The sequence below is a fragment of the Oncorhynchus gorbuscha genome, linkage group LG24 (assembly GCF_021184085.1).
Source record: "Oncorhynchus gorbuscha isolate QuinsamMale2020 ecotype Even-year linkage group LG24, OgorEven_v1.0, whole genome shotgun sequence".
NCBI lineage: Eukaryota > Metazoa > Chordata > Actinopteri > Salmoniformes > Salmonidae > Oncorhynchus > Oncorhynchus gorbuscha.
Window position 1 is genome coordinate 20,661,347 of NC_060196.1, and position 20,544 is coordinate 20,681,890.

Sequence of the window (20,544 nt, forward strand, 5' to 3'; positions counted from 1 at the left end):
AAAAGCTGTCCTTGAAGCAGTCTTGATATGTTCGTCAAAAGAGAGATCAGGGTCCAGAGTAAGGCAGAAGTTCACAGTTTTATTTGAGACGACTGTACAACCATCAAGATTGTCAGATTCAACAGAAGATCTCTTTGTTTCTTGGGACCTAGAACAAGCATCTCTGTTTTGTCCGAGTTTAAAAGTAGAACATTTGCAGCCACCACTTCCTTATGTCTGAAACACAGGCTTCCAGGGGAGGCAATTTTGGAGCTTCACCATGTTTCATCGAAATATACAGCTCTATGTCATCCGCATAGCAGTGAAAGTTAACCTTATGTTTTTCCAAATGACATCACCAAGAGGTGAAATATACAGTGAAAACAATAGTGGTCCTAAAACAGAACACCGACATTTACAGTTGATTTGTCAGAGGACAAACCATCCAGAGACAAACGGATATATTTCCGACAGATATAGATCTAAACCAGGCCAGAACTTGTCAGTGTTGACCAATTTCGGTTTCCAATCTCTCCAAAAGAATGTGGTGATCGATGGTATCAAAAGCAGCACTTGAGCATAAGGACAGATGCAGAGCCTCGGTCTGATGCCATTAAAAGGTAATTTGCCACCTTCACAAGTGTAGTCTCAGTTTTATGATGGGGTCTAAAACCAGACTAAAGCATTTCGTATACATTGTTTGTCTTCAGGAAGGCTGCGCAACAGCTTTTTCAAAAGATTTTGAGAGGAATGTGAGATTCGATATGGGCAGATAGTTTTTTATATTTTCTGGGTCAAGGTTTTACTTTTTCAATTCCTTTCAATTTTACTTTTTTATTACTACCACTTTTAGTGAGTTTGGTACACATCTGGTGGATAGAGAGCCGTTTATTATGTTCAACATAGGAGGGCCAAGCCCTGGAAGCAGGCTCTTTCAGTAGTTTAGTTGGAATAGGGTCCAGTATGCAGCTTGAAAGGTTTAGAGGCCATGATTGATGAAAATAATGTGTCAAGAGATATAGTACTAAAAAACTTTAGTGTCTCCCTTGATCCTAGGTCCTGGCAGAGTTGTGCAGACTCAGGACAACTGAGCTTTGGAGGAATACACCGATTTAAAGAGCAGTCCGTAATTTGCTTTCTAATGATCATGATCTTTTCCTCAAAGAAGTTAATGAATTTATCACCGCTGAAGTGAAAGTCATCCTCTCTTGAGGAATGCTGCTTTTTAGTTAGCTTTGTGACAGTATCAAAATTACATTTTGGATTGTTCTTATTTTCCTCAATTAAGTTGGAAAAATAGGATGATCGAGCAGCAGTGAGGGCTCTTCGATACTGCTGTCTTTTCCAAGCTAGTCAGTGGACTTCCAGTTTGGAATAGTGCCATTTCCATTCCAATTTTCTGGAAGCTTGCTTCAGAGCTTGGGTATTTTCTGTATACCAGGGAGCTAGTTTCTTATGACAAATGTTTTTAGGGGTGCGACTGCATCTAGGGTATTGCGCAAGGTTAAATTGAGTTCTTCAGTTAGGTGGTTAACTGATTTTTGTACTCTGACGTCCTTTGGTAGGCGGAGGGAGTCTGGAAGGGCATCTAGGATCTTTGGGTTGTCCGAGAATTTATAGCACAACTTTTGATGATCCTTGGTTGGGGCCTGAGCAGATTATTTTTTGCGATTGCAAACGTAATAAAATGGTGGTCCGAAGCTTGCATTCAATTGCCCCTCCCTATTCCACACAACAAGCTTCCATTCCCCCCTGTCACAAAGGGATTTATGGCTGAACCCTGTTACATTAATGCACTTACTATATTATTTATTTTTCTTGGTGGGAAAACGTTTTTTTTAATGAAGTTGAACATGTGCTCTTTATGACAATGTTAAAAGTATTTTTTTATTTACCAAGTTACACTACACAAAATGTACTCTATTTGTGAATCGACCCCTGTATGACATATCATTAATGTCGGTTGCCCTATAGTTCATCAATGCAGAAAGGTGAGGGGTGTTCTTTTGTTGTTGTAATCAACAGTATCGTTAAATGGAATAAAGTGATCTATAGATTGCTCAAGATCCAAATATTTCTGAAAATATATGGCTCTGTATAGTTGATAGATAATGTCATAAAGCAGTCTGTTACAAGTTCATTGCATGTCATTTTCATTATTTTTCAAAATATTGTATAAAGTCCCACAGTACCCTTCTATCAACACCAAAGGAAATGTATCTAATATTCTGAACACCATGTTCAGTTATTCAGATGGTTACTTTGCTCATAAAAAGGCTAAAGAATAGATAAAACAAGTATATCCTTCATCTGTACCACCAACTATAATCTCATCCACCCAGCCGGCACTCTCTGTGTAGCAATTGAGCCTGGGGACAAGGTCATGCCAACAAGAACTTGTGGGCCAGCTCTACAGCATTGTTGTTTTTGATGATTTCCATTTTTTTTATCCATGGTCTTGAACTGCAAGTCATTGGTTTAATTTATCTCAGTCTGGTAAGTGCCATTGGACGAAGACCAGGTAGAGCCCAGAGCCACGATTGGGACCCAAAACCAGTAGTTATAGCACCTGTAGGGTGAGAGAGAGTGAGGTTAGTTAGTGCAGATTAGGGAGGTTTTTCATTGTTATGTTGAGCTCTAGACTGTGCACATGGTATGTATATTATATGTCAAATGTATTTGCCCATAAGAGGTGCTGAACCTCCATGCGAGTCCCTTGATCTAAATGTTGCATTATCTAAATATGTCTCACTGCATCTCCTCCATTCTCCCTCCCCAAAGACACTCATGTGTAATCTCTTGTGGACAGACGTACATAAATGTATGTTACTTAATCGAGTAGCTGACATGAGATTTTGGTTCTGGGTTGCTGAGATTACTCACGTGAAGACCTCTGTACCCCATCCTGCGGTCAGAGTGAGGAGGCGTTGATCCCTCCCCCGCAGTTTGAAGACATGGACTGGGAGATCCCCGTGAGAACCACGGCGGTGAGAGGGGGGGGCACCAGGTCAGAAGGAGGAAGGCTTGTTCCGCCGTTCATCCAGGGGCTGGAAGCACATCATGATCATACCTGTGCCCACCAACTGAAGGAAACAACAGAAAGGTATGGATTAGTTACATTTCCAAATAGGTTTTATTTCCTGAGAGGGAAATAACTGTGCGTGGGGAAGGAATTTAACATAACATATAAAACTAAAAGCATGTACAGTGTAAAGGATTAGTTATGAAGTTAGACGTACAGATGTAGGATCTTAATTTGATCACTTCTGTTGCTGAGAATTTTCCTGAACCACAGGAAACACAGATGAGAGTCATGATTGACATAAATTAACTGAAAACACGCAATAACACACGGTTATATTAACAGTATTGCACTTTACATTTAGCCTACTTCTAACCACCAATAAAGCAACATGGACTAAACGTTCAAATCGTGTTGCTGCAGGATTATTTTTCTTGGTACAACACTGGTCAAATTAAGATCCATCTGTAAAATATCCTCAGAGGTACAATACCCACAATCCTCAAGAATGCATTACTGTATGCACTGATTATTTTCCCTCTCTCCTCCCTGGTCAAAGAAGCTGCCCCATAGAGAAGGGTAATCGATGGGTAGGTAGCAAAGATGGAGGCCGTTTCATTTAGGCCGTACAGTCAGGACGCCACCGCTGGAGTCCATAATAGCATATGGATAGAGGGACAGAGAGGGAAACCAAGAAAGAGAGTTAGAAATATCTAAGACAACTGTAATTTCAGCAGTGTTTCCTTCTACACGTTTTATCAGACCCACGATAGTACACGAAGACCACAGCAGCAGCTATATAGGCCCCCAGAACCTGAGACATGCAGTAGGGCAACAGTTTAGACTTAGCCTCCCAAGCACACAACAACTAAGGGAGACAGCTGGGTTCAGGTGGGCTCCTGAGAGAGGGGAAAGGAAAGAGGGAGGGAAGAAGAGGTAAGAGAAAAATCTGTATCTATTTGAAGATGATAAATAATCTGAGAAAGCACCATTTGCACTGTCTACCATATTGTTATGTATGGTACAATATTGATAACATTCAGTATATGTAGTGAGTCTACAGTATAAGGGTCAGGTTACAGAAGAGTTCAATGAAAATCAAGTCAAAGCAGTGAGAAAGTTATCACTACAATTTGGGTTCTCTGTCTTATACTTGGGAAGGGTTATGCATTTATGAGGCTACCGGTAGTTGTCTTGAATTACCACTTAGTAGAGACGCCCCTGGCAATGTACATGGCACTCATGACGCCCACTGAGAAGGCCATATTGACAGAGAGGTACTCGCCCTTGGCCCCTCGAGTCAACTTCACCTGGGCCATCGCTGAGGGCGAGATCGAGGAAGGAGAGAGGGACGGAGTAGGGAGAGAAGAGGAAGGGTGGACGAGAAAGGGGGAAGGGAGATCAAGGTCAAATTAGTAGTCACCATGCATGCTTGCCAAACATCTTCAAAAGACACTGATAAAGGAATAAAGATGAAGACAAAAATATGTAAATTGCAACAAGGTTGGTGAGAACTAAAAGCAGCACGTAGACTTTGTTGTTTTAGTTTTAATTTAACCTTTATTTAACTAGGCAAGTTCCTTGCAATGGAGGAGGTGATAGAAGAGTTAAGTACGTTCTAGAAGATTCCGTTTTAACCCAGGGTTGCTCTGTTCAGTTCCACGTTTCTGGATCTCATTCCAACTTAAGTCTTGACCGTGTCGAAACAAATCTTTGAATGGCCTATGGATTCGACGAACAGCTACTCTAGAGCATTTTGAATATGTTCCTCAATTGTGGTGAGGTAGCTTTTGCTCCCAAGCACTTTCAAACACAGAATAAACAAATTCATATGAGATTTAAGAATGCATAAAACAGTAACAACCCTTGATTATTGATAATATGAAGACATTTTGAGATGAAGTACTCACCATAAGGACGAACATAGCCAAGGTCTCAGCCATTAACTCCTTAAATGGCATATTCCTCACCCTCAGCCTTCCCTTCAGTACCTCTCCATCCTTCGTACCTATCTGTCCCAACTAAATCAATAACCCCCAATTGTTCTCTATCATATCAACCTCTTAGGTCTACGATTGTCTCCTGTCCTGGTGGTCCTGTGTTAAAGCAAAAATACTTACAACTAACTCTAGACTGGTAATCTGGGATTAAACCGGCTTGATTATGCCTGTTGTCATCCCCTTGAGCCTCAGTCTGTCTGTAGAGGCTCTGTCCAGATATCTCAGCTTGTCCATTAAATATGTCCCCTCTATGAACACAATAAGCAGGTTACTGGGAGTAGGAGAATCTAGCAAATAAAGTCTGCAACTATGCTAGATAAGTTATTTGCAGTAAGACAATTGACACTACTGTAGCCAAGCACGAGGTCAAAAACAAACTGCAGATTACATTTTTTATTTCTTAAACCAGTTGAGTCTCTGACCATATAATGGAACAGATTAGGTCAGAGGTGAGCATTTAGCTAAATTATGATAATCATCCATCATCAATAAGATGACCATCCTATCTTTTCTAACAGACTTTACTAGCTCTCTTGCTTCTCAAGAAATAAGTGTATGACTTAAAGTACATTTTAAATTCAGAAACTTGGACTGTTGTTTAACAGGCAACAGTTAACACCACACCTACAGAAGTATCTGGCAAAAACATACACCAGCCATACATCAGATTGTGTGTCTTTTGCAAAGCAAAAATGTGGTAGCAGGTGTCATCATGAAGATCACATTAAAGTTACCCCATATTACAGAGTACATGTAGCAATGCTTTTGTTGAAGGCAGGTCAACAACCTTCAAAATTAGGCAACAACAAAAAGGTACACGTTACGCTTGTTTTCTGGAAATACCATTTCATTTTTGCAAGAGCCTACTTCATTTTAATCTTACCTCATAGAAATGGCAAAACAATTTTTTGGTGTGATCTACAAAAAATGCAAATGCTTCCGAGTAGTGGGACGCAAATTGAGGCAATTGAAGCATTGTAATTTTATTAAAAAAACACTCAGTGTAAATATATTACGCTTCTATTGTTCAGGCATAAATTCACATTGCAGAATTTGAAAAGGACTTTACAAAAATAAAATATGCATATTGACAAGTCAGAATTTTCTTATGCTCGATTTAGGTTGAGCTGTTTCTGCAAACTATTCACAAAAGGGTTATTTCACTCTTCAATTTTGTCCATAATATTTTCTGCCTAGCTCACTTAGTGGGTATTGGTCAATTAAGAATCACACTGCAATGCTACATGTTTTACTGAACAGAAATACTCAGTTATTTTGGCAATCATAGTTGATTCTAGCGTGAGTGCCATTCTGTTGTACCATCATGCCAACTCCTTGTCACTCATTTGTCATGCCAAGTCATTTTTGGCTTGACAATGAGCAATGGAGTTGGCAAGAGCACAAACAGATCTGGGACCAAGCTTAGTTTATCCAGCCTGCCCATAGTTAAGAGAGAGGCAATAAACAACATTACATCCTCACTGAAAATATAACCAACCCTAAACATTACTTTACCACAATTTAATACAGTGAAATAATGTCTAGAAATTATTTGACATTTATTCTTCTTCCGAGCTCCCAATCGATAGGTTCACCTCCTGCCTCCAAAGAATTTTGAAAACAAGGAAAGATCATCGTGCATTTCCGAAAAGGGGTGTGTGCCACCTGGGGGGGGGGGGGGGGGGGGGTGTTTTAATATACTGTTAAGTCTGTTGTACAACGTTCTGTTGGAGGTTGAAAAGGCATTTTACGTATCATCACAAGATACAGTTTCCCCCATAAATACATGGCTGCCAACCATACATAACCATGTAAGGTTCTCAGTGTCAAGGTATTTTCACATACAATTGTGTCAAATCACATGTCTACGGAATTTAATATGATCTGCATCTGCTAAATGACATTATGATATGATACAGTAAACAGGGCATCAGTTTGGTGAATAGAAACATAAACCCTACTGGAGGACACTGACCTGGTGGTAAGAGCGGTCCGGCTTGATCATGTACCCCCTCGCGCCCCCCTATATAAGTCACTGTGGTTTCCTCGTTCCCCTGGCCATCTTGGACTGTGCGCCTCTCCTCAACACTCTAAACAAAACACATTCAAACAGACTGTCATAGAAACTCTATACGGGTTCTATAACTGCATGGTTCTGAACTGTGGATTGAACATGGTGTGCATCCCAAATGGCATCCTATCCCCTATGTAGTGCATTACTTTTGACCAGGGCCTATAGGGGCGCAGAAATAGAGTGCCTCCATATTGACCATCTTGGAAAAAACAGGGAGCACTTTACTGTAGACCAAGATACAACATTCAAAAATAAGTATGCATATTACTATAGTTTACCATTGCAAGGTGAACTGTATCTCTTACCCCATCAGGCTTCACCACTTTGGTGACAGTGACCGACTTGAAGTAAGAGCGCATCTTTGGCTGAGTGGAAGACCAAGCAGGTGGCGCTAGAATCTGATCGAGCCCTCCAAAGGAGACTTGCGAGTCCAGATCTGAGGAGATGATGTTTGGGAAATTGAAATGGAAATCAAACAAAAAAAAACAAGACAGGTAACTGTAGAGAAGGCTGCAGAAGTCAGATATTTTCATCATCTACCTACAGCTTCTTTTTTTTCCTTTTCGTTTCTTTTTTAATTTCACCTTTATTTAACCAGGTAGGCTAGTTGAGAACAAGTTCTCATTTGCAACTGCGACCTGGCCAAGATAAAGCATAGCAGTGTGAACAGACAACACAGAGTTACACATGGAGTAAACAATTAACAAGTCAATAACACAGTAGAAAAAAAAGAGTCTATATACATTGTGTGCAAAAGGCATGAGGTAGGCGAATAATTACAATTTTGCAGATTAACACGAGTGATAAATTATCAGATGGTCATGTACAGGTTGGTGTGCAAAAGAGCAGAAAAGTAAATAAATAAAAACAGTATGGGGATGAGGTAGGTAAAAATGGGTGGGCTATTTACCGATAGACTATGTACAAGCTGCAGCGATCGGTTAGCTGTTCAGATAGCAGATGTTTGAAGTTGGTGAGGGAGATAAGTCTCCAACTTCAGCGATTTTTGCAATTCGTTCCAGTCACAGGCAGCAGAGAACTGGAACGAAAGGCGGCCAAATGAGGTGTTGGCTTTAGTGATGATCAGTGAGATACACCTGCTGGAGCGCGTGCTACGGATGGGTGTTGCCATCGTGACCAGGGAACTGAGATAAGGCGGAGCTTTACCTAGCATGGACTTGTAGATGACCTGGAGGCAGTGGGTCTGGCGACGAATATGTAGCAAGGGCCAGCCGACTAGAGCATTCAAGTCGCAGTGGTGGGTGGTATAAGGTGCTTTAGTGACAAAACGGATGGCACTGTGATAAACTGCATCCAGTTTGCTGAGTAGAGTGTTGGAAGCAATTTTGTAGATGACATCGCCGAAGTCGAGGATCGGTAGGATAGTCAGTTTTACTAGGGTAAGTTTGGCGGCGTGAGTGAAGGAGGCTTTGTTGCGGAATAGAAAGCCGACTCTTGATTTGAGTTTCGATTGGAGATGTTTGATATGAGTCTGGAAGGAGAGTTTACAGTCTAGCCAGACACATAGGTACTTATACAGCGCCTTGCGAAAGTATTCGGCCCCCTTGAACTTTGCGACCTTTTGCCACATTTCAGGCTTCAAACATTAAGATATAAAACTGTATTTTTTTGTGAAGAATCAACAACAAGTGGGACACAATCATGAAGTGGAACGACATTTATTGGATATTTCAAACTTTAACAAATCAAAAACTGTAAAATTGGGTGTGCAAAATTATTCAGCCCCCTTAAGTTAATACTTTGTAGCGCCACCTTTTGCTGCGATTACAGCTGTAAGTCGCTTGGAGTATGTCTATCAGTTTTGCACATCGAGAGACTGAAATTTTGTTCCCATTCCTCCTTGCAAAACAGCTCGAGCTCAGTGAGGTTGGATGGAGAGCATTTGTGAACAGCAGTTTTCAGTTCTTTCCACAGATTCTCGATTGGATTCAGGTCTGGACTTTGACTTGGCCATTCTAACACCTGGATATGTTTATTTTTGAACCATTCCATTGTAGATTTTGCTTTATGTTTTGGATCATTATCTTGTTGGAAGACAAATCTCCGTCCCAGTCTCAGGTCTTTTGCAGACTCCATCAGGTTTTCTTACAGAATGGTTCTGTATTTGGCTCCATCCATCTTCCCATCAATTTTAACCATCTTCCCTGTCCCTGCTGAAGAAAAGCAGGCCCAAACCATGATGCTGCCACCACCATGTTTGACAGTGGGGATGGTATGTTCAGGGTGATGAGCTGTGTTGCTTTTACGCCAAACATAACGTTTTGCATTGTTGCCAAAAAGTTCAATTTTGGTTTCATCTGACCAGAGCACCTTCTTCCACATGTTTGGTGTGTCTCCCAGGTGGCTTGTGGCAAACTTTAAACAACACTTTTTATGGATATCTTTAAGAAATGGCTTTCTTCTTGCCACTCTTCCATAAAGGCCAGATTTGTGCAATATACGACTGATTGTTGTCCTATGGACAGAGTCTGGTCAGGCGTGCGGGTGCAGGCAGCGAACGGTTGAAAAGCATGAATTTGGTTTTACTAGCGTTTAAGAGCAGTTGGAGGCCACGGAGGGAGTGTTGTATGGCATTGAAGCTCGTTTGGAGGTTACATTTACATTTACATTTAAGTCATTTAGCAGACGCTCTTATCCAGAGCGACTTACAAATTGGTGCATTCACCTTATGACATCCAGTGGAACAACCACTTTACAATAGTGCATCTAAATATTTTAAGGGGGGGGGGGGGGTGAGAAGGATTACTTTATCCTATCCTAGGTATTCCTTAAAGAGGTGGGGTTTCAGGTGTCTCCGGAAGGTGGTGATTGACTCCGCTGTCCTGGCGTCATGAGGGAGTTTGTTCCACCATTGGGGAGCCAGAGCAGCGAACAGTTTTGACTGAGCTGAGCGGGAACTGTACTTCCTCAGTGGTAGGGAGGCGAGCAGGCCAGAGGTGGATGAACGCAGTGCCCTTATTTGGGTGTAGGGCCTGATCAGAGCCTGGAGGTACTGAGGTGCCGTTCCCCTCACAGCTCCGTAGGCAAGCACCATGGTCTTGTAGCGGATGCGAGCTTCAACTGGAAGCCAGTGGAGAGAGCGGAGGAGCGGGGTGACGTGAGAGAACTTGGGAAGGTTGAACACTAGACGGGCTGCGGCGTTCTGGATGAGTTGTAGGGGTTTAATGGCACAGGCAGGGAGCCCAGCCAACAGCGAGTTGCAGTAATCCAGACGGGAGATGACAAGTGCCTGGATTAGGACCTGCGCCGCTTCCTGTGTGAGGCAGGGTCGTACTCTGCGGATGTTGTAGAGCATGAACCTACAGGAACGGGCCACCGCCTTGATGTTAGTTGAGAACGACAGTTTGTTGTCCAGGATCACGCCAAGGTTCTTAGCGCTCTGGGAGGAGGACACAATGGAGTTGTCAACCGTGATGGCGAGATCATGGAACGGGCAGTCCTTCCCCGGGAGGAAGAGCAGCTCCGTCTTGCCGGTTCAGCTTGAGGTGGTGATCCGTCATCCACACTGATATGTCTGCCAGACATGCAGAGATGCGATTCGCCACCTGGTCATCAGAAGGGGAAAGGAGAAGATTAATTGTGTGTCGTCTGCATAGCAATGATAGGAGAGACCATGTGAGGTTATGACAGAGCCAAGTGACTTGGTGTATAGCGAGAATAGGAGAGGGCCTAGAACAGAGCCCTGGGGGACACCAGTGGTGAGAGCGCGTGGTGAGGAGACAGATTCTCGCCACGCCACCTGGTAGGAGCGACCTGTCAGGTAGGACGCAATCAAGCGTGGGCCGCGCCGGAGATGCCCAACTCGGAGAGGGTGGAGAGGAGGATCTGATGGTTCACAGTATCGAAGGCAGCCGATAGGTCTAGAAGGATGAGAGCAGAGGAGAGAGAGTTAGCTTTAGCGGTGCGGAGCGCCTCCGTGATACAGAGAAGAGCAGTCTCAGTTGAATGACTAGTCTTGAAACCTGACTGATTTGGATCAAGAAGGTCATTCTGAGAGAGATAGCGGGAGAGCTGACCAAGGACGGCACGTTCAAGAGTTTTGGAGAGAAAAGAAAGAAGGGATACTGGTCTGTAGTTGTTGACATCGGAGGGATCGAGTGTAGGTTTTTTCAGAAGGGGTGCAACTCTCGCTCTCTTGAAGACGGAAGGGACGTAGCCAGCGGTCAGGGATAAGTTGATGAGCGAGGTGAGGTAAGGGAGAAGGTCTCCGGAAATGGTCTGGAGAAGAGAGGAGGGGATAGGGTCGAGCGGGCAGGTTGTTGGGCGGCCGGCCGTCACAAGACGCGAGATTTCATCTGGAGAGAGAGGGGAGAAAGAGGTCAGAGCACAGGGTAGGGCAGTGTGAGCAGAACCAGCGGTGTTGTTTGACTTAGCAAACGAGGATCGGATGTCGTCGATCTTCTTTTCAAAATGGTTGACGAAGTCATCTGCAGAGAGGGAGGAGGGGGGGGGAGGGGGAGGAGGATTCAGGAGGGAGGAGAATGTGGCAAGGTTAGATAGCACAGTGTCCAAGGACGGGCCGGAAGTATATAGAATGGTGTCGTCTGCGTAGAGGTGGATCAGGGAATCGCCCCCAGCAAGAGCAACATTGATATATACAGAGAAAAGAGTCGGCCTGAGAATTGAACCCTGTGGCACCCCCATAGAGACTGCCAGAGGACCGGACAGCATACCCTCCGATTTGACACACTGAACCTTGTCTGCAAAGTAATTGGTGAACCAGGCAAGGCAGTCATCCAAAAAAACCGAGGCTACTAAGTCAGATTTCCAATTCTTGGGGATCTCAGACGATATGAAAGAGAGGTTGAACAGGCTGGTAATAGGGGTTGCGACAATGGCGGCGGAAATAGAGGGTCCAGGTTTTGCCCAGATTGTCAAGCCCAGCTGATTTGTATGGGTCCAGGTTTTGCAGCTCTTTCAGAACATTTGCTATCTGGATTTGGGTAAAGGAGAACCTGGAGAGGCTTGGGCGAGTAGCTGCGGGGGGGGGGGGGTGGCGGAGCTGTTGGCCGAGGTTGGAGTAGCCAGGCGGAAGGCATGGCCAGCCATTGAGAAATGCTTGTTGAAGTTTTCGATAATCATGGGTTTATCGGTGGTGACCGTGTTACCTAGCCTCAGTGCAGTGGGCAGCTGGGAGGAGGTGCTCTTGTTCTCCATGGACTTCACAGTGTCCCAGAACTTTTTGGAGTTGGAGCTACAGGATGCAAACTTCTGCCTGAAGAAGCTGGCCTTAGCTTTCCTGACTGACTGCGTGTATTGGTTCCTGACTTCCCTGAACAGTTGCATATCGCGGGGACTATTCAATGTTATTGCAGTCCGCCACAGGATGTTTTTGTGCTGGTCGAGGGCAGTCAGGTCTGGAGTGAACCAACGGCTATATCTGTTCTTAGTTCTGCATTTTTTGAACAGAGCATGCTTATCTAAAATGGTGAGGAAGTTACTTTTAAAGAATGACCAGGCATCGTCAACTGACGGGAAGAGGTCAATGTCCTTCCAGGATAACCGGGCCAGGTCGATTAGAAAGGCCTGCTCACAGAAGTGTTTTAGGGAGCGTTTGACAGTGATGAGGGGTGGTCGTTTGACTGCGGCTCCGTAGCGGATACAGGCAATGAGGCAGTGATCGCTGAGATCCTGGTTGAAGACAGCGGAGGTGTATTTGGAGGGCCAGTTGGTCAGGATGACGTCTATGAGGGTGCCCTTGTTTACAGATTTAGGGTTGTACCTGGTGGGTTCCTTGATGATTTGTGTGAGATTGAGGGCATCTAGCTTAGATTTTTGGAATGCCGGGGTGTTAAGCATATCCCAGTTTAAGTCACCTAACAGAACAAACTCTGAAGCTAGATGGGGGGCGATCAATTCACAAATGGTGTCCAGGGCACAGCTGGGAGCTGAGGGGGGGTCGGTAAGCAGGCGGCAACAGTGAGAGACTTATTTCTGGAGAGAGTAATTTTCTAAATTAGTAGTTCGAACTGGAAAGTATGACATTACTTTGCAGGCTATCTCTGCAGTAGACTGCAACTCCTCCCCCTTTGGCAGTTCTATCTTGACGGAAAATGTTATAGTTGGGTATTGAAATCTCAGAATTTTTGGTGGCCTTCCTGAGCCAGGATTCAGACACGGCAAGGACATCAGGGTTAGCAGAGTGTGCTAAAGCAGTGAGTAAAACAAACTTAGGGAGGAGGCTTCTGATATTGACATGCATGCAACCAAGGCTTCTTCGATCACAGAAGTCAACAAATGCGGGTTCCTGGGGTCATGCAGGGCCTGGGTTTACCTCCACATCACCCGCAGAACAGAGGAGGAGTAAAATGAGGGTGCGGCTAAAGGCTATCAAAACTGGTCGCCTAGAGCGTTGGGGACAGAGAGTAAAAGGAGCAGATATCTGGGCATGGTAGAATATATTCAGGGTATAATGCGCAGACGGGTATGGTGGGGTGCGGGTACAGCGGAGGTAAGCCCAGGCACTGGGTGATGATGAGAGAGGTTGTATCACTGGACATGCTGGTTGTAATGGGTGAGGCCACCGCATGTGTGGGAGGTGGGACAAAGGAGGTATCAGGGGTATGAAGAGTGGAACTAGGGGCTCCATTGTAAACTAAAACAATGATAACTAACCTGAACAACAGTATACAAGGCATATTGACATTTGAGAGAGACATGCAGCGAGGCATACAGTAATCACAGGTGTTGAATTGGGAGAGCTAGCTAAAACAGTAGCTAAAACAGTAGGAGAGACAACAACAGCTAATCAGCTAGCACAACAACAGCAGGTAAAATGGCGTTGACAAGGCAGGGAGGGTCGGATTAACTACACACAGAGCCTGAGTGCGGCTGGGGCCGACAGATAAAACATAAACAAGCAGAATGGAGTACCGTGATTAATGGACAGTCCAGCATGCATCAGCTATGTAGCCAAGTGATCAGTGTCCAGGGGGCAGCGGTGGATGGGGCAGGGAAGCTGGACTGGCGAGTATTATCCAGGTTTTAAAAAACTGGCTAGCTGTGCCAAAAAAAAGCCGCTAGCAGTGGCTAACAATGACTAAATAGCTTGTAGCTAGTTAGCTGGTTAGCTTCTGGAGGTTCTTGAGTGTGTTCTAAAAATAAAAAATAATAGCGATTCCGTATCACGTTGGGTGAGGCAGGTTACCGGAAGGTATAAACAGATTAAAAAGCGAAAAGAGATTGAAAGTAAATATGGGTCCAGTGAGTGTTTGAGACGCGGCGATTCAGACGGTTAGCAGGCCTGTTCTAACAAGCTAACAGTTAGTAGGCCGGGGCTAAACTAGGTAGCAGTTAGCGGACCGGGGCTAAGCAAGGTAGCAGTTAGCAGACCGGGGCTAAACCAGCTAGCAGGCCGAATTAGCGAGCAAGAAGATAGCAAGGGCTAGAAAGTTAGCCTTTGGGGGGCGTCGCGATGGGGTGAGTCTATGCCTCTTCATGCGGTGACATCGATAGACCGGTCGTGGGTCCGGATATTGTAGCCCAGGAGTATGCTTCGGTGGTAGCACAGGAGCTCTGGCCGGGCTAGCTTCAAGCTAAGTGGGTGGAAACGCTAGCCAGGAGTAATCATCCGGGATTGCGGTTAGCTAGTTAGCTAGTTGTGAAGATCCAGCTGAAAATGTTCCGTTTGCGGTGGGAATCCGGGGATAAAAAAAATAATAGTTCCGTTATGGTCTGGTTAGAGTCGCGTTGTTCGAACTGGCGAGAGCTTTCCGAGTTAAAGGTTAGCTGATGACCGGTTAGCTGAAGACCGCTAGCAATGGTTTGCTGACTGATAGCTGGTAGTTAGCTGGCTAGCTTCAGTTGAGGGGTTCCGGATCCGAAGTAAATATAAATACTTTACAAAAAAATAGCTACATTGGGTGCGGTGGGAGAGTATTTAGAAGTTGAGGTTTAGCAAAATGTTTTAAAAGATATGCGAGGAAAAATATGTTAAAAAACGTAAAAAAACGATATATACAAGGGACACGACATGACGTCTGACTGCTACGCCATCTTGGATCTACTTTATCAAACTACAGTGTTAAAAAGTTAGATATTTGCTAATATGATGAGTGTTATACCAGAACCCAAACCTAAAGCACTTTCAAGGAGCAGGACACTAATAAGAAATCCCACTACGCCCTCAGACGAACCATCAAACAGGCAAAGCGTCAATACAGGACTAAGATTGAATGTACCTATGATAAAAATGACAGAACTCTACATGATTTGTAAGTAGGAAAACCTGCAAAATCAGCAGTGTATCAAATACTTGTTCTCCCCACTGTATGTGAGAATGATGTTAATTGGACGACAGAACAGTGTTCCAACACCATAGTGCCCACAAAGCCCATTACTTAGCTAAGGACCCTGGGACTAAACACCTCCCTCTGCAACTGGATCCTGGACTTCCAGACAGGCCGCCACGCGTAAGGATAGGCAACAACACATCTGCCATGCTGATTCTCAACTCGGGGTCCCCTCAGGGGTGCGTGCTTAGTTCCCTCCTGTAATCCCTGTTCACCAACGTCTGCGTGATCAAGCGTGACTCCAACACCATCATTAAATTAGCTGAAAACAACAGTGTTAAGGCCTGATCACTGACAACAATGAGACAGCCTTTAGGGAGGAGGTCAGAGACCTGGCAATCTGGTGCCAGGGCAACTACCTCTCCCTCAACGTGTGAGCAAGACAAAGGAGATGATCATGGACCACAGGAAAATAAGGGCTGAACACGCCCCCATCCACATCGACGGGGCTGTCGTGGAGCGGGTTGAGAGTTTCAAGTTCCTTGGTGTCCACATCACCAACGAACTATCATGGTCCAAACTAACCAAGTCGTGAAGAGGGCACGACAACGCCTTTTCCCCCCCAGGAGACTGAACAGATTTGGCATGGGTCCCCAGATCCTCAAAAAGCTCTACAGCTGCACCAGAGAGCTACCTGACCGGTTGCATCACTGCCTGGTATGGCAACTGCTCTGCACCCAACCGTAAGGCTCTGTAGAGGGTAGTGCATACGGCCCAGTACATCGCTGGGGTCAAGCTTCATGCCATCTAGGACCTACAGTTGAAGTCGGAAGTCTACATACACCTTAGCCAAATACATTTAAACTCCGTTTTTCACAATTCCTGACATTTAATCCTAGTAAAAATTCCTGGTCTTAGGTCATTTAGGATCACCACTTTATTTTTAAAATGTGAAATGTCAGAAAAATAGAGAGAATTATTTATTTCAGCTATTATTTCTTTCATCACATTCCCATTGGGTCAGAAGTTTACATACGCAATTAGTATTTGGTAGCATTGCCTATAAATTGTTTAACTTGGGTCAAACATTTTGGGTAGCCTTCCACAAGATTCCCACAATAAGTTAGGAGGAATAGGCCAAAATTCACCCGACAGAGCTGGTGTAACTGAGTCAGAATGTAGGCCTAATAACCCGTACACGCCTTTTCAGTTCTGCCCACACATTTTCTATGGGATTGAGATCAGGGCTTGTGATGGCCACTCCAATACCTTGACTTTGTTGTCCTTAAGCTATTTTGCCACAACTTTGAAATATGCTTGGGGTCATTGTCCATTTGAAACCAAGCTTTAACTCCTGACTGATGTCTTGAGATGTTGCTTCAATATATCCACATAATTTTCCTGCCTCATGAAGCCATCTATTTTGTGAAGTGCACCAGTCCCTCCTGCAGCAAAGCATCCCCACAACATGATGCTACCACCCCCATGCTTCATGGTTGGGATGGTGTTCTTCGGCTTGCAAGCATTCCCCTTCTTCCTCCAAACAAAACGATGGTCATTCTGTCCAAACAGTTCTATTTTTGTTTCATCAGACCAGAGGGCATTTCTCCAAAAAGTACAATCTTTGTCACCATGTGCAGTTGCAAACCGTAGTCTGTCTTTTTTATGGCGGTTTTGGATCAGTGGCTTCTTCCTTGCTGAGCGGCCTTTCAGGTTATGTCGATATAGGACTAGTTTTACAGTGGATATAGATATTTTTGTACCCGTTTCCTCCAGCATCTTCACAAGGTCCTTTGCTGTTGTTCTGGGATTGATTTGCACTTTTCGCACCAAAGTACGTTTATCTCTAGGAGACAGAACGTGTCTCCTTCCTGAGCAGTATGATGGCTGAGATCTTGGCTGATTTCTTTTGATTTTCCCATGATGTCAAGAAAAGAGTCGCTGAGTTTGAAGGTAGGCCTTGAAATACATCCACAGGTACACCTCCCAATTGACTCAAATTATGTCAATTAGCCTATCAGAAGCTTCTAAAGCCATGACAATTTTCTAGAATTTTCCAAGCAGTTTAAAGGCAGTCAACTTAGTGTATGTAAACTTCTAATCTGTGTATGTAAACTAAATAATCTGTCAATTGTTGGAAAAATGGCTTGTGTCATGCAGAAAGTAGATGTCCTAACAGACTTGCCAAAACTATTGTTTAACAAGAAATTTGTGCAGTGGTTGAAAAATGAGTTTTAATGACTCCAACCAAAGTTTATGTAAACTTCCGACTTAATAATAATAATAATAATAATATATGCCATTTAGCAGACGCTTTTATCCAAAGCGACTTACAGTCATGTGTGCATACATTCTTCAACTGTATATACTAGGTGGTGTCAGAGGAAGGTCCCAAAAATTGTCAAAGACCAAGTCATAGACTATTCTCTCTGCTACCGCACAGAAAACGGTACCAGAGCGCCAAGTCTAGGTCCAAAAGGCTCCTTAACAGCTTCTACCCCCAAGCCGTAAGACTGCTGAACAATTAATCAAATGGCCACCCGGACTATTTGCATTGACACCCACCCCTTTTGTTTGTACACTGCTGCTACTCACAGTTCATTATCTATGCATAGTCACTTTACCTCTACCTACATGTACAAATTACATCGACTAACCTGTAGCCTCGCACATCGACTCGGTATTGGTACGCCCTGTATATAGCCTCATTATTGTGATTTTACTGTGTTACTTTTATTTGCATTTTTTTAAAACTTTAGTTGATTTATTTATTTTCTTAAAACTGCATTGTAGGTTAATTAAGGGCTTGTAAGTAAGCATTTCACGGTAAGGTCAACCTGTTGTATTCGCCACACTTGACAAATAAAATTTGATTTTACAGGACCTTGCGCCTAAATCCAAATAACTTGGCCGTTTGACAATAACATGCCCATACCTCTGTCTGCTTTCGGCTCCTGCTTTTGACCCCTTTGTAGCCTTCCTCTCCAACTATCATTGAACTGGAGAAAATAAAAGATAATCAAAGGACATGATTAATGAAGAGAATAAACTGTACACAAAAAGTTACCACCCGTAGGATGTGTAGCTCATAAAATTATTATTCAGAATGTACTATATTGTAATTTCAGATGATTGGGATAGATCTCTCCTATACCTTAGAAAAGGGTGTCCAGTAATCAAAGGGTGTGTTGGGGAAGCATGGGCCACCAGATGGAGGGTTCTTATCGACTCTGGGGCCTTCTGATGGTCCTGAGGGTAGCCCAGTCGACCCACACGGGCAGTCATTGGGGCCTTTCAACATGAAGTCCCTCAAGCAGTTTCCACTGGATCCTCCCCCACCTTTCTCTGACCTGTCCTGGGAAAGGGACGCCTCAATACTGGTAACACCTGGAATGAGGGAGAGGTCACAGAGATGGATAGTGTTTAGAATATGAAAAAGTAATTAGCGTAATTGTTTTATTAGACCAGTCTATTACAGAGATGATGCTCAGTTATGGTTATGGCAATCGGCAAACATTAGTGAACACATATTTCTTAGTTAAATAACTAAACCAGTAGTAACGACATGGCTCATCTATAACCATATATTTTTTAACCAGGGAATTTCCTTCACACTATACAGAATAAGCATTCCCCTGTCAATATCAATTTGGTAGGCATATCTGAAGGTTGTCTTGGTTTTGTGTCATACCAACTCTCCTTGTCATGACAAAAAAAATATTGAGACCAGGCCAAGGATGACTGACTGCTCCTACCAAACTGTCCTACTCCAAACTGACCATCGTATCGCCCTAGCTGTGAGAAGATCTCCATCTCTCTGAAGAACTGGCCAAACATCTCAGGCTCCTGGATCCTCACTCCGTTTGGGCCCATGCTGAACCCAAACCTCCACTGATTATCAAACAGGTCCTGCTGGCCACCACCACCCTGTGAACCATCAAAGTAGATTCCATCCTCCTCTTCATCATCATCATCATCATCGTCGTGGGTCATGCCATCGAAGAAGGGGTCCCTGAGCAAGATTAGGAAAAGTGAGCCAGGATAAACTTTAAAGACATGTCACTGTGCATCTTAGCAGCAGTGCTTGTACAAGAAAGTACCATTTAACCTACACTTTAGCCCCACCTGCTGGTCTCTGGCGCAAATGACACGTTACAAGTTATGTCAAATCCAATACTTCTTTCGCGGTAGAAGACAAGCAAATAAAATACGTAACACTAAATACCTAGCCAAACATATAGCTAGTCAGCTATACTAGTTACAGAGGTGGTTTAATTGGCTTCAAAGACACGAATTATGAAGCTGGTTATGCAACGCCATTTATGCTATCCAGTTAGCTAGTCAAATGGCTGAAGCTAGTTGGCTTTAGATATCTCACCTTCGGCCCTCACCACGATCATGGCCTCCTCTAGGTACCCAAAAAAATCCACGAAATAGATCAAATAAACTCATTTGAATCAAACGTTTGATGTAAATGTAGCTACTTCATGCTGAACTAGTCGAAGGACGACTTCAAGACTGCCGTAAAGCCAGACTTCCCTGAAGGATAAAGCAATCGACGGTTTTGGAACACACCGAACAGTTTACCGTAGGGCAATAGTAATGGCGTATTTTTGTAGGCACTAACTCCATGGTTCGCTTGGACAACGCCTATTGGGAAAATTAAGGGCGTTTTTGAATAAAGGACGAAAATAATGTGGCAAACACAGGTTTATGATATTTTTTATGTTTTGTTCTGCGATAATCTCAATTAGCAAACGTAATTTAGCTATGCAATAAAAAAAAAGTACAAAGGCTTCATAATGGTCATGTTAACCGACTTCTATTATCTTTTACCTCATTTTATTCCAAAACCATATTCGTTCCCCATTAATATTCTTTTCGCATAGGGGATGCTGAACGAACCAAAAGGTAACCAATTTCCGGGTTTTAAGGACTACAATCTGGAGACATCTTTTGTTGTACCTAGATCTCCACTTCAAGAGGACCAGCGGCAGCACTGAGTGAGTGAGTGAGTGAGTGAGTGATAAGTAGTCCCCTCAAAAGAATTGTGTAGCAAGTTAATTTCTTTCAGGTCAATACAATGGATTTATTTAACAAATTAGATGTGTTTTGAATTTGAAGTGCAACAGGTTAGTCTGCGAAGGAAATATCGATACACAAATTTGACTCAATGAAATTACTTGAAATGTTCCCTTCTAGCTCATCAAAATGCTA

The 20,544-nt window shown here is 43.7% G+C and overlaps 1 protein-coding gene and 1 pseudogene across 3 annotated transcripts; both read right to left on the bottom strand.

The window, feature by feature from the left end:
* Positions 1–1,844: 1,844 nt before the first annotated feature.
* LOC124012184 lies at positions 1,845–4,320 on the bottom strand (annotated as a pseudogene).
* Positions 4,321–5,379: 1,059 nt separating this feature from the next.
* Positions 5,380–19,934, bottom strand: LOC124012552 (HCLS1-associated protein X-1-like). Of its 3 annotated transcripts, none has more exons than XM_046326307.1 (7): positions 19,706–19,934; positions 19,083–19,339; positions 18,482–18,714; positions 18,263–18,326; positions 7,381–7,511; positions 6,977–7,091; positions 5,380–6,666 (listed from the first exon to the last, which is right to left on the bottom strand). In XM_046326307.1, exons 1-7 carry the CDS (start codon positions 19,777–19,779, stop codon positions 6,593–6,595), a joined length of 948 nt encoding a protein of 315 aa, XP_046182263.1. In that variant the 5' UTR covers positions 19,780–19,934; the 3' UTR covers positions 5,380–6,592. The 3 variants fall into 3 exon arrangements, with proteins under 3 accessions (XP_046182263.1, XP_046182264.1, XP_046182265.1); XM_046326308.1 differs by having other exon boundaries at positions 19,107–19,339; positions 19,706–19,933; XM_046326309.1 differs by lacking the exon at positions 19,706–19,934 and adding an exon at positions 19,453–19,664.
* Positions 19,935–20,544: the final 610 nt, after the last annotated feature.

Bases quoted from the DNA above. Each gene is read 5' to 3' on its own strand.
- LOC124012552 (XM_046326307.1), bottom strand. From the start codon at position 19,779: ATGAGTTTATTTGATCTATTTCGTGGATTTTTTTGGGTACCTAGAGGA. The intron at 7,092-7,380 runs GTAAGAGATACA...TGTTTTGTTTAG, and splicing joins AAGTGGTGAAGCCTGATGGG to AGTGTTGAGGAGAGGCGCAC. The intron at 6,667-6,976 runs GTCAGTGTCCTC...CCCCCCCCCCAG, and splicing joins CGGACCGCTCTTACCACCAG to GTGGCACACACCCCTTTTCG.